This window comes from Egretta garzetta, unplaced genomic scaffold (assembly GCF_000687185.1).
Source record: "Egretta garzetta isolate BGI_Z169 unplaced genomic scaffold, ASM68718v1 scaffold35, whole genome shotgun sequence".
NCBI lineage: Eukaryota > Metazoa > Chordata > Aves > Pelecaniformes > Ardeidae > Egretta > Egretta garzetta.
Genome location: NW_009259730.1, coordinates 1,483,472 through 1,497,673, shown reverse-complemented (window position 1 = coordinate 1,497,673; position 14,202 = coordinate 1,483,472). Strand labels below are relative to the sequence as shown.

At 38.2% G+C, this 14,202-nt stretch overlaps 1 protein-coding gene across 1 annotated transcript in view; it reads right to left on the bottom strand.

Annotated features, from left to right (window-relative positions):
- Positions 1-14,202, bottom strand: part of ASXL3 (ASXL transcriptional regulator 3) — a 159,512-nt gene that overhangs the window by 11,781 nt on the left and 133,529 nt on the right. The window contains exons 10-11 of the mRNA XM_035894956.1: positions 2,252-2,348; positions 1,671-1,776 (exon numbers count right to left, since the gene is read on the bottom strand). Of these exons, the coding sequence (XP_035750849.1) occupies positions 1,671-1,776; positions 2,252-2,348 (203 nt within the window). The remainder of the gene's footprint in view (positions 1-1,670; positions 1,777-2,251; positions 2,349-14,202) is intronic.

The window sequence follows — 14,202 nt, the reverse complement described above, 5'->3', positions numbered from 1 at the left end:
ATCTGCCAACCATTACAGCGTCCAGCATTCAGCTAGCATGGCAGGACTGCTGGCTCTGTAAAATTGTGAGTATCATTCTCTGAGCATGTGACAGTCATTTGTGACTGAGAAATAGCCTTCAGCTAGAGCGAGGTGCTCATGCTTTGCTGGTACTAAACTTCTACTTCTTGTGGAAAGCCCTGTGCCAGTACCTTACATAGCCCTTTCATGAAAGGTTGGTAACCGACTCTTCTCTTGACATGCATAATGAAAAGCCATTATGTTCCTTATCTAAAAACCTAATTACTATTTTTTGATACTAAAGGGATCAATACCTGGACTACATTGAGGTCTCAAAGCTGTTAAGTAAGAAATTAAGAACTTGACAATAAGAAAGTCTGCCATATTAAGACTCTAGAATTTCCATTACCCTAGAATTTCCATTATATGTAAAGATAAAGTGGTGTAGAAACAGTATTCACACTGGGAGAAAGCACCTAGCAAGGATGTGCAAAACAAAATATTAAAATGGATCTGTCCGTTTGCTGCCTTGTTTTCACTACGTTTCCCACTGGTCCAAGGCAGTGGATGGTGAGAATTAGCCCTGTTACTGCAGAAACACTTCAGTCAATGCCTTAATCTTTAAGTTAATCACTTATATGAAGGGTTCCCTGTGCCCTGGATTTCCTAAGTAAAAACCATCTAACAACAAAACTAAGACATCTCATGTGCTGATGGTTCCCATGGCACATTTTTGTCTCCTAAGTATTATGCAAAAATTCCATAAAAACATACTTGAAAAAAAACCCAGTAACTTTTAAATAATTAGTTTATACTTTATAATAATTAATACTTATAATACTTCATAGTTTTTAAAATAAGGATGCAATTCTAAATATTGATGGATGAACTTTTTAAAGCAATTTTTAAAGGGAAGATTCTTGAATTTTAAAAAGATGTGAATCTCCTTAAACTTTGATTTTAAAAAAAATGAATATAAGAACTGAATTTTCAGCTGCTGCAGAATGCCATCTCTGTATCATCATCAATGAAATTGTGCTGACTCGCTCCAGTTGTGCACCTGGAGTGATACTATCTAATTAATTTTAGTCAGTTAAGGGAATTTATTTATTCTTCGCATCTCACTTCTAAAATTAGACTAGTCATTGTCACTTTCATTTATCTCTAGTCAATATTTATTCTGTGGTGTATATTCTACTCCAGCAAAGGGCCGCCTCAGTCAAACATTTAAAAAATCTATTTGATTTTAGAAACTCTGCAATTAGCTTAGATAAAAACAAACCAAAACATCCTTACTACAGAAATATGTCTACTGGTCTTCTAGACTGTAGAAGCTGTATTTATATTTTGCAGGAGGGGAGAACTGTCCTAATGCTATCTTTTAAAAGATAATTAGAAAATACTCGCATGCTTGGGCCTTGTGTCTTAAGCTCTCCTTGGAATGAATTTTTATGGATGAGTTATAAACCTTTAAAAATGCAATTGTAATGCAAGTGCAGACACATCACTATAATTCTACCCACAACTTCTTATACTGGAGAATGACTGCCTTTGATAACTGCTTTATTAATTTTTACAGCACATGACCGTGGTATGTGAAGCAGAGAATTGTATTTTCATTTCCTCCTAAAAGAAAATAAAAAAATGCTTTTATCTGCTTCAATACTTACTTTTCACCATAAAACCTTTCAAAGAATTTTTCTTTCCAAGGTTCTGTTTTCTTTTCCTTTTCAATCTCTTGTCTGATGCGCAACTGCATTTCTGGTGTAAATTCTCCTAAAAAACAAATACTAACATATTGAATAAAAGTTGTCAAGGATTAGCTTAATATGGGTAATTATAAATTACAGATACAAAGATGACATACAGTGATTTCTGTTACAGTCATCCAACAAGTCCAAATGAAAATAATGAAAAACGAATGTGAGTGTGACATAGAAAGTTTTAATTTACCATATAACATCAGTACTTCGAAAGCATGTTGGTGGGATTTAGTTGCATTCATTTAGGTTTCCAAGGCTGGCAGTGATGAAAATGCTTGGGTTTTTTTTTTTAAACTGTCAAAATAAGCTGCCACAGCAAGCTGTAAAAATGTACACTAAATTCAAAATGGCATCAGCAATTTTTCTTTTGCTGAATTACTGGTGTATTACACTTTCTGTTCTAAAAGTATTTCTCAAATGAAGAAACAGAGACATTCTTCATAAAAACAATTAACCTTTTGTAAATCTGAGAACAAGTAGAGAGTTACCTTCTGCCAATCGCTGTTTCCACCCTTGTGCTGCATATGCGAAGAATTCATTATTTAGAGCAGAACTACTGAGGCGCAAAACTCCATCACTTCCCATCTAGAAAATAAGCCGATGGTAGCAGAAGATAGTGTCAGAAATAGCGTCAGCTATGATTACATAAAAACAGAGTTCCAATTAAGGGAAAGGGGGAGGGATAGGGAGTGGGAATAACAAAGAAAATTACCTACTACTACTAAACCAGCATTTTCATTATAGTCATTACTGTAAATGCAAGTGGGCTAATCCAGCATCAGTATGCTCTCTTCAGTCATCAGTACTACTGATGATAACTCAGTTTACAACTGATTGATGTGTTTTAATCACAGCCCTCTATCTTGAGCCTATGACTGGAGCTATTGTACACAATCAAAAATCAAGATCATTATTGTACTTGTGTATCTGCCTGGAATATGGTACAAACCAAATTAATTAAATGTAACGAAGACAGTAACTTTGCCGTTTCTAAATAAACCTAACACTCATGTTAGCTAATATGCTGTACTGGTGGAAGAGTGGCTGAGAGGTAACCTTAACAAAATAACTGGTGTAAACCCAGCACTAAAACTAAAACCAGCTATACACATAATTTTACAGGCATCAACAGTGAAAACTGTGAAAGAACATTATAATTATTCTCACTTTGTACATCTGTCAAACAATCAAAGACAAAACACCATGAAAAGTCGTAATCACAATATTTTCTACAATAACTTTTAAAAGCAATCCAACTATTGAGCTTTCTTTTACCATAAAACTTAATGCTTATTTTCAGGCTGTGAGGATATGTCTGACTATTGTAGGAATTCCAATAACTGAAAAAAGTAATTATATAAAACAAATTACCAGTGGGTGTCACCTCTAGCGTAATAAGTAAACAGACAATAAAAACAAACTAGCAAATAAAGAGAGAAAGAGAGGAAAACGCAGAAGGGGTAACGCTGCTAGAAAAAACACCCTCACTATTTTACATCCTTTAAGGTAACTAAGAGAGAAATGTTTGGCAACACCCTTTGTGATCTAGCAGTAAAACCCAGCACATTTTCCAGCATATTAACATGTTTTAGCTACGTAATGTGCCCTAATTCTCAGTGCTTGTTTCAAACTGGAGCCAGAAAGAAGCAGACATGTCAGAAACGTTGAATGATATTTAGCTGTATCTCCCTTGCTGAGCTCGATATTTCACTGATAATACTGGCCCTACTTTCAGAACAGTCTTTGCTAATTTACTCATTCCCTAGTTGACATCCTGTCCCACAATAATCTCACAGAAGTAACCCAGAAAGATATGAAGCAGTAAAAACAGAAATAGTGATAAGCATGGACTCTGAAAAATAGGCAATACTAAAGGCATTTGATTACAGCAAGAAAACAGCGTGTGCATGGTACCAGCGTCCCTCAGCAGGATATGAACCTACAGTACTGCTGCCTGTGATTTCCTGCTATACGGCATTGTTTTGCCAACAAGTCATAGGATTTGCATTCAAGTAGGGTGCGTTTATAATACTTCTACGCATCTCATGATGTGGGTTGTGGAACACATGCATATTAATTACAGATAGGCTATGACTAATGCTGAAACCGGAAAGAAACAGTGAGACGTGCAGCAGAAGAAGCAAGAAAATAAAATCAGTGAGACAATAAAGGCCATAAAGAACATGTACTTATTGTATAAATCAAGCTGGTATGACACATTATCTTCTTTCTATACAAACAAACTTTACTAGAAATATTTAAATTCCAGAATTAATATATTAAAGTGAGATTTCTAGATACCAGTGCCTCTTGCACCTGAACAAACAAACCAGTATATGGTCGAAAACAGCACTTACACAATTTCCTAAAAAGCATGAGAAGTTACAAAGAAAAGAATCACAAGTTATGAAATAAACAATTCTCTGTTCCTCAAAGGTGCTGAAGCTTTCTTCAGTTTCAATACAAAAGGAGATGAAATAGTAACGTCCACTTGTGTCAACATAAGTTCTACTCCAAAGTTCAGTAAATTGAAGATTTTACCCCTAAGCCTGACAGCGTTTTGCAGGGAAGAGTAATACAGACAGGAAATTGTTATTATCATATTTAACTTCATTTAACTTCAGGCTGTCTCTAAAAGGCACAGTCCTCCTGAAATTCTATTGCTCAGCTGATGGCAAACAGTGTAGCCATATCACTAGCCAGATCAACAAATCTCATAGGAAAGTAATAATTTTGCAGACAATAATTTTCTGTGAAATCAGCAAGATGATCGCACTTATCCTAAGGTCACACAATCATTAGATCTCATGCAAAGTTGGAATGTACTGCAAGAGGCAGAAAGAGAATGCCACTTTTCAGCGACAATCCACTTTCAGATTGCATTAAACATAATATGAAATGGTAGCCAAGTGTGATTGAGCTATTTCACTAGGCTGCATAAATCAAGAGCATTATGAAGACTGCCAAGTTATATTACCATGTGAATACAAGAAGAACAGTATTAGCTTCGTTGTAACCCTGTTGTTATAAGGACATGAGAAAAGCAAGCTTTGTAGGAAGAGTTACTGCATCTTTTATTTTATTGGCTAATGTACTTGGAAAGAAAGTGCCAAGTTTTCTTATAAGGTGTGAAAAAGAAACTGCAAACCCCAAGCTAAATGCTAGAAAGAGGTTCAACCAAATTCAAATGTTAACTAGTCCACCTGAGAGAAAAGCACAGGCTGGAACAGAAAGCAAATGCTAGCAAGGTCATAGGTAAAGGTCATTAGTTGTTGTGGATCAGAAAAAATGCCAAGTAGTAAGTACCCATGGAAGAAAAAAGGGGTGCGGGGAGAAGAAAAATAGCAGAAGGGGAGAATGAGAAGATTGCAGTGGATTACCTAAGAAGAAAAATTAGTATAGGTCAGCTAGCAATGGAACAACGGACATTTGTGTGGACTGCATCAGAAAACAGATGCACACTGCACTGACCACTTTAGATATTAACTATAACAGCTTACAAGTATTAGGGGATTATGTTCACAAGATTGAAAATACGATGTTAAAGATGCTTAGGTTAAGAAAAGTAAGAAGAACAAACTAAAGAAGTCACTGCTTGACTTCATGCCAGTCATTGCCTTTGATGAAGTGGCAGAGGAGTACCTTTCCTGCGACCTGTGTTCATGGGACCACACAACTCATGGAAGATTTAAGCAGATGGAACAGCCAAAATCTAGACAGAAGAGCATATCATACAGAAGGTGGAAACACACTAATTAATTAGAGTAGAAGCTTCCAGTGATCTATTTTAACATAATATGAAAGAATCATTTCAGGCTAAAACACTATGGAGGGATGCATGAAAGTAGTCATCATTATCTAGACTTGGTAAACAAAACTGAGGCTAAGAGATACCAATGGAAAAAATGCAGGAAACAAAGAGTTGGCCGGCTCGTGACTTTGCCAAACTTGCTCAGAAATTTGAGATCAAAGAAAACCTGAGCTGGGAATGGAACAGGAAGAATCTATTCAGTGAGTTAAAGCTCGAAGAGAAAAGATGAGGACAAAAAGGCTAAATGAACTCACAATGGGCGAAGAGCTCAAGTGAATGAGACACAAATATTCAAAATGTTATAAGAAGAAAAAAGTACTAAGCAGAAAGCAGATCCACTACCAAGTGAGGAAAACAATCCAAACCAAACTAACCTGAAGTTCAATTGTTTAGCTATTTTTGATTCATTTAAAGATTTCTACTCAGGGGAAAAAAAGTTCGAACATGTTAGAACAGAGACAAAACAAGCAATTTTACATCTAGTTGTTCTGAGTGAGTCTATCAGAAACAACAACACTAACAAAGATGTTTTAGTCCTTTTCTCAATACCCTAGTCATGTGAAATCAGGCTGACATTTTTTCTGCTCTGTTAAATTTGAAAGAACTAAGAGGTCTTCCTCCTACAATATTAGCTAACAACCTCTACTGAAATCTTCTTTTCTTACCTCACCCAGAGAACGTATTTTCACCTAAGTCAAAAGTGAAAGTGGAAATGGAAAATTTTGGAGCCAAGGGGTGTATTTACTTCTCTATTCTCTGATGACAGAGACAGCACAATTAACCACTAGGTTTAAATTAGAATTTGAAGAAACATGCCAATAAAGCAGTTCTTAAATACACTATTAATTTTTATGGTATTTAAAAAATGCTGTCCAACAGAGACAGTGTGTTAATGAGCTGGAAAAACAAACATTTCTTGGAAAGTTTATGTTTTATTCTGTTGAGCTTTAAATTTCTGTTTTTCTGATTAAGCACAATGGTAGAATTATGTTTTCTAATTAATACTTCTGTGCAGAATTCACAATGGCTTTTAAAAGTTCCTCTTTTTGTTGATAGCAAACAAAAACCCACCCGACCCCAACACATATCTGCTAAAACCCAACATCTGCTTGCATTACAAAGCAAATGTCAAACACTTATCAAAAGGAACTGAGTAATCTTTCTGTGAACAACCACTTCAATTATTTTCCTCCAGGTTCCACTGAAAATGCTCAGCAAGGCAGGGATTGTTTTTGTAGCTCAACCTGAAGATGCACACTGGTGGTTTAGTAGGAATACAGCGAGTACTGCATAGGTGTGTACTGGTAGGTTAACTGATCTTGGCTAGAAAGTTTGAAGACAAGGAATGCAAATCTATTATTTCTCTCTGTCTTTCCAATTATTCCAAGTTCTCCTAATGTATTTATAAAACTACTAATGATCCACTATATATAGCTCCTGTGTAGTATAACATATTTCTTACACGAAAGCTGACATGTGAACACCATGCCATTTGACCGTAATACCTCACAATACAAAAACAAACAACAAAAAATCAGCCAGAGATGTGAAGATTCATCCAAATTAAGTTTTCAGTACCACTCAAATAATTATACACTTCCTACAAATTGCTACTAGCCCCCAAAATCTCTAAGACTAAGGGGAACTCTCTCCAAGAAACAGAATTGTTTCGAGGCCCAAGTACACATGCCACAATGTCTTTGTTGGCAAAAACCAGATCTCACAGTGCTTAACACCAAGCTTGGTGGCTTATGTTCTAACAGGAATGAACTGCCTTCTCTTTTAAAGTCCCTACATTTTAAAATAGGATACCTATTCAGATTACTTTAGCCACCCAAATACAGACGTAAGCAATAACTATTATAGCTATCAACTATCTTAATAGAAAACCTTAGGCCTGAGACTTTTTCAAGGCTTGTGAAGCAGTATGTGAAATGGAAGACAGAAAGTGCAAAATTAAGTTTGGCCCAATTGTGCTGGTTTTGGCTGCGGTAGAGTTGATTTTCTTCACAGCAGCTAGGATGGGGCTCTGTTTTAGATCTGTGCTAGAAACAGCATTGATAGCACAAGGGTGTTTTAGTTATTGCTGAGCGGGGCTTACACAGAGTCAAGCCCTTTTCTGCTTCTCACCCCACCCCACCAACGAGGAGGCTGGGGGTGAATGAGAAGCTGGGAGGGGGCACAGCTGGGACAGCTGACCCCAACTCACCACAGGGATATCCCACGCCATATGACGTCATGCTCAGCATATAGAGCTGGGGGGAGAAGAAGGGAGGGGGGGACATTCAGAGTGATGGCATTTGTCTTCCCAAGTCACCATTACATGTGATGGAGCCCTGCTTTCCTGGGGATGGCTGAGCACCTGCCTGCCCATGGGAAGTAGGGGATTAATTCCTTGTTCTGCTTTGGTTGCATGCATAGCTTTTTCTTCACCTATTAAACTGTCTTTTATTTAGGCCCATGAGTTTTCTCACTTTAACCCTTCCAATTCTCTCCCCCATTCCACCAGGGGGGAGTGAGTGAGGAGCTCTGTGGGGCTTAGTTGCCAGCTGAGGTTAAACTACAACACTAATTCACAAGTGATACTATCAAATATCTATCTGTGTACACCACCAAAACCGGATGCTTGCCACCTGTGACCAGTGGCTCCAGGTCACCTGCTTTTGGGATTCTTTGAGGGGGTGAATAGAAGGGGTTACTGCTAGCAATCATAATGAAAACAATATCCAAACTCATACTTTACAAACTATTATTTGATGACATAGATTAATATTTGCTATTAATGATTTTTGTAGTGCCAGTGCCAAAGGCATACAACCCTAGACCCTGTAGCTCTATACAAATGTAACTTAAAGAGTACGGAGAGTAGTGCCCTTAATGCAGCTTCAGATTAAAACAACATGTAAATGTCTAGATGTGGCCTAGGTTTCCAATCTTCTATTACAGTCAGTGGAGGTCCAGCTGATGCAGTCAGTGGAGCCTAGAGGACTATTCAGCTGACCGGCAAGTCAGCATCTACTTTACAGTGACACAAACAGCTCTTCAGGCTCTTTGTTTATGTACTGACTCGATCTGCATCGTCTGTAATGGGAGTTTAGACACTCGGCACACTTGCAGACATACAAATTCAGATGTCTTCATCTGGAGGTGAATCCTATCCTCTTCTGTGTCAAACAGCTCAGCAACTGGACACAGGAAAGCTACAGTGAGGTAACACACTGCAACAACAGAAAAGTGTAAGAAGAAAAGCTCTGGCCAAATTAATTCCTGTTAATGCTTAAGAAGCACAACATAAAAGACAAGGCAATGCATTTCTAAAGGCCATCTACCTCATCATTAACTACTGAAAACTTAAAAAAGACACCCTTTGTCACACATAGCAGAACTAGATACAAACTGGATCATTTGGACAAAATATTTGGACAAAATGTTTGAGGTATAAGCAGTTGCAAACACGCTCCCAGGTACTGACACAACAGACTATAATCCCACACCTGCTGCACTGGACACCAACGACTACATTCCTACTCCTCTTGAAACAGTATGTTTAAAATGGACACATGTAAATTTTAAATAGGCAATTTCAGGCAGCAGTAACTAGTTTACTTGTGCAACTGTTTGGCAAGTTTGAATTCAGATATAACAGCACAATGCACCTGAGCATACCACCAGAGAATAAAAGGCTCTCTCTATGCTAAACCCTCTAAAACTTCATATGATGATCTTTATATACAGAGAAAGGTAATCCCAAAATTAGAACCTGCTGTGGAAAAAGACAGAAACCAATCCCAAGAACAGATTAAGAAAAGCCAGTATTTCCTGTGTCCAAGAGGTTCACCACCTCGAAAGGGGATTCCAAGGGGGGAATGAAGGGCAATGAGGATAACAGAAACCATCTCATGAACCTCATGAAGGTCTTGGTGGGTATGATGCCTGCAAAATCTACCCATTTCACTGGTTATTAAACTTTGATATCGATCTACCTTCACTATAACATTACAGCCAGAAATGAGACTGAGCAGATCAGAAGTGACAAGGAGGCTCTAGGACTCATCATGGAACCAAAACATCTGTCGGTATTTTTATCAGCAGCAACAGACATATACTGGTAATGAAGTCATGGTTTAATAGGTGCTATAGGCAGAACGGCTTTGGCATCTTCACCTGTGGGGAGATGCCCCAAGAAGGTTTAGGTATATGGCAATAGGCAAACAATGATGGAAAAGAGCCCTCATAGAGGAAAGGAAAGTGCTGTAAAGACAGACTTGCTAATTTCTCCAAAATTTGAGTGCTGTATTTATATGCATGGCCCAATAGTACGGGCAAAGCAAATAAAGTAAAATACTGTTCTGTGGACCACTGCCAAAACAAGTTTATTTATAAAAGGAGAGGTTAAAGAAGGGGCCAATGAGATGAAAGCATTACATTTATCTCAGTCTTTGATGGTTGAACACCAATGCAAGAACTACAAATGGTAGGCAGAAGGACTTGGAAGATTCAGTTGACAATCAACATCTCGACTTAATTGGCAAAATGGAGATCTGATAATTCATATGACTGGTAGTAATATAAAAGACTAAAGCTTGTTTGGGAAAAAAAAAAGAAATGACAACAGAATAAAACCCCTGTGTTTCAAGTAGGCATATTTTCATAAATGCAAATTAGTTGGAAGAATCCTCAAGAATGTGATGCTAGTGAAAAAGGAGTTAAAGAAACCTCACAGTTCTTTAAATAAACAATACTGACCACACAGAGTGCAAAGCCTCCTGCAAAGGAATAATGGGGATTGTACAATGAGACCACATTGTCTTACTTAGGCCCTCACTGTTGATCTCACAGCATGCGGGGAATGGAAATGAGGTCAACTTACTAAGCAAGAATATCACAGCAGAACATGGTATAATGGGCCAAAATTAGACACAGTTGGCAAGGGACACATCAAACTCCAGAAGAAATAATTCCGTAAGTACATTAGGAACAAGAAGATAATGAAAGAAAAAGTTAGTCCACTGTGCAACACAGGCAAAAAACTACAGGGATACGGAGACAAAGCTCATGTTCATACTGCCTTCTTTGCACCTATCTTCACCATAAATCTGCTGCATTGAGGTGCTTAACACAATTAATACCTGCAACAAAAGGCAAAAGGGTGAGATCTCACCCTTCAGCAAGCAAGGATGTGAATAAATATTGCTCAAATGCATTCAAATCATCAGGCTTGATAGACCAGCCTGTTAAATGCCCAGTTATGAATCTATTTCATAACTGTAAAAAGATGGATCTCGGAGCAGTGAAGAGGATAGCTGCAAAATTATATGTGCTAGCTATATGTATACAGCACGTATGTATCATCTGTGTTTAAAGAAGGGGATAAGCACAGGTAAGGACTTCTAGATGAAGCCAGCTTCAGAAGAACTCTATGGCCTACACACAGACAAATGATTCTTGTTTGAGATGCCCTAGCGTGTCCTAAGATACTCATGTCCTGGTTTCAGCTGGGATAGCTAATTTTCTTCCTAGTAGCTGGCAGAGTGCTGTGTTTTGGATTTAATATGAGAAGAATGTTGATAACACACTGATGGTTTAGTTGGTGCTAAGCAGGGCTTACACCAGTCAAGGACTTTTCCGCCTCCCCTGCTCTGCCAGGTGCACAAGGAACTGGGAGGGGGCACAGCCAGGACAGCTGACCCCAACTGGCCAAAGGGCTATCCCAGACCATAGGACATCATGCTCAGTATATAAGCTGGGGGGAGTTGGCTGGGGGGCAGTGATTGCTGCTCGGGGACTGGCTGGACATCGGTCGGCGGGTGGTGAGCAGTTGCATTGTGCATCACTTACTTTGTATATTATTATTATTAATAGCATTACTGTTACTGTTACTGCTACTGCTATTTTACTTTATTCTATTTCTGTTGTTAAACTGTTCTTATCTTAACCCACGAGTTCTCTTACTTGCACTTTTCAGATTCTCCCCACCATCCCACCAGGGTAGGGGAGGAGTGAGCCAGTGGCTGTGTCATGCTTAGTTGCTGGCTAGGGTTAAACCATGACAGTTCATATGGGCACATTCTGGGCAAATACAATCCAGAACCTACAGGGGACCTACAACCTTTTGAAGAAGTTGGGTACTAGACTACATACCGCAGCGCATCCCAATTGACACAAGAAGCCTATGTTTAAATATCTTGCTTGCTTTCCCTGTCTTCAAGCTCTGGAGAATATGTGCAATGATTAAAGCACAAGATATTACACTATACACAACTGCCTGGAAGTTAACAAGGAGTTGAGCAACAGCCAACATGGATTTGTCAAGAATAGGTCACGTCAAGTCACTCTGTTTTCTTTCTGACAGCATAAAAGGCCTTGTGATAGAAGCAAAACAGCACAAGTTTTATATCTTGATTTTAACAATGCTGTGTCACGTGACATTTTCTTAAGCAAAGCTAGGATACATAAATTGTAATTAGGTGGCTACAGAATTCAGAACTACTCAGAACTCTTTACTGAGGGAACTATAGTTTATTTATTATCAACTGGGAGGCTGTATTTCAGGGGCATGATAAAAAAAAATGGAAGGAATTGGCAAATAATGTCAGTCAGAGAGGGACTGAGTACACTGAAATCTACAGCTGAAATTCAGAATTCTCTTGATGGACTTGAGAATTAGTTTGGAAACAATAGGGATAAGTAGGGCATTGCAATAGTGGCAAATACAATGTTTCAGACTCTTGTAGTAATATAAAACTACAGAAATAAAAAATGAAACTAAGTGGCTATGCAATGCTTCTGCAGAAAAGTATTTGTGGCTTATGAACACATGGGCTGATCACAAACTGAATGTAAGTCAACCTTGCTATAAAGTTGCAAAGAAGGTGAGCACAACACTGGAAGTTATAAATGGGAATACTGTGTAAAAACACAGAAATCACGTCTGCTCTTTGTGGTGTTACTTATCACTTGAGCTGGAGTAGTAAGTTCAATTTTGATTATTGCAATTCAGAACTGGTAAAGTCTGAAGGTGAGAAATGAGGCTGAGCACAGATTTAAGGTCCTAGATCTACAAAGACTGCATTAATAAGGGCTGCTTCTCAAAAAAAAAAAAAAAACAAAACAGAGAGATGGGGAATGGGTTACCACCTTCATGTTGAAGGCTATTGCAAAATGAACACAGTAATCTCCGTGGTCTCCACATAGACGCCTAACTGAACAAAGAATAATAGAATTGCAGCGAGAGAGGTTCAGATTAGACACTGGGGAGAAAACTTTCTAATAGTGGAAACAATGAAGCACTAGACTTATTTGGAGACACTGTGAATTCTCCATCACTGAACAGCCAAAAAACCTTTTAGACAATATCTATCATGAAAAACAGACATTGTTGATTCTGCCTTAGTGTAGAGAAGACGAGATAAATTGTCCTTTCTTTGCATATTTTCTATGTCTAGATATAAAAGATGCTAAAGAAATTTAAAAAGAAATTAGTAACAGAGTGTTTCACAGTTTAAAAGCTAAAGTACAGTACATCAAATTGCCATCTATCACATCATCATTAAAAAGAAAACTAAAAGCGCTCCTGCATGCATTGCTCTTCTGACCAATTGCCAACCTCCTTTTTTTAAAGAAAGGTGCTTAAGTCCGTCCTTGCATTCTGCCTTCAAGGCCTCTGGCCTCTTAATGCCCTTCCAAGGGAGTTACTCTATGCAATGTAGACTAACTGGCCACAGGTCATGATTCATATCTGAAATGACCATGCATTTGGGCAGAATGACCTTCAGAAACGCTGCGATTTCCTAAGATAATGGCTTAGCTTTGCCTGTAGGCGATTTAAACCTTAGACTGCAATTAGTTCCAAAACATCTTGAATGGATGTCATAGCATGGAGCATTGCACTGCCTTCTGGCTCTGCTTGTATTGTGGACACACTCTCTCAGTTTCTGGAACCATCTTTCTCAAACACAAATCCATCATATCAGCCACCACAATTATGCTTCAAAATGACTGGAAGGAGCCTTAGTCACTCATCAACAACTCCTTTGCCAGCCCTTGATAACTTGAGGCATATTAAAAGCCAAGTTAGATACCTTCTGTTCTTGAGGCTGAGCGTGGCATCCCTGTAGAACAGACTTCTCTTTAAGCCCAAGAGCCAGAAATTATCACTTGGAAATACATAGAATGGCTGCAGAGAGTAGTATTATAAGGCCATATACTTTGTCCATACCAATGCTTTCTAGAAAAAAATGCTACCACCTCAAAATAGAGAAGCACTAAAAAGGGGAACAGAACTTATTACTTTATGTGCTCTGGTCAGTCTCTGCACTGTTTCATTTCTGACTTACACAGTCTTCATAAACTCTTAACAAGATCTGCTTGCACTTATATCAGCCTAAATCCTATATAATAGTGCAAACAATGATTCTCCTGTTCATTACTTTGGCTAATGATTTTGGAACCAATTATGTCAAGGAGTTCTCCACAGCTAGAGCTCTCCCCATCAAGTAATAGCTGGCAATTATAAAACTTAACTTTATCCATCTGTAAAATACTTCCAAGTGAACTTGCATGTATCTCTAGTATGAAAATCATTGAGGAAGTTTCTCCTTTTCCTCTAGAATACTGCTGACTGTTCAA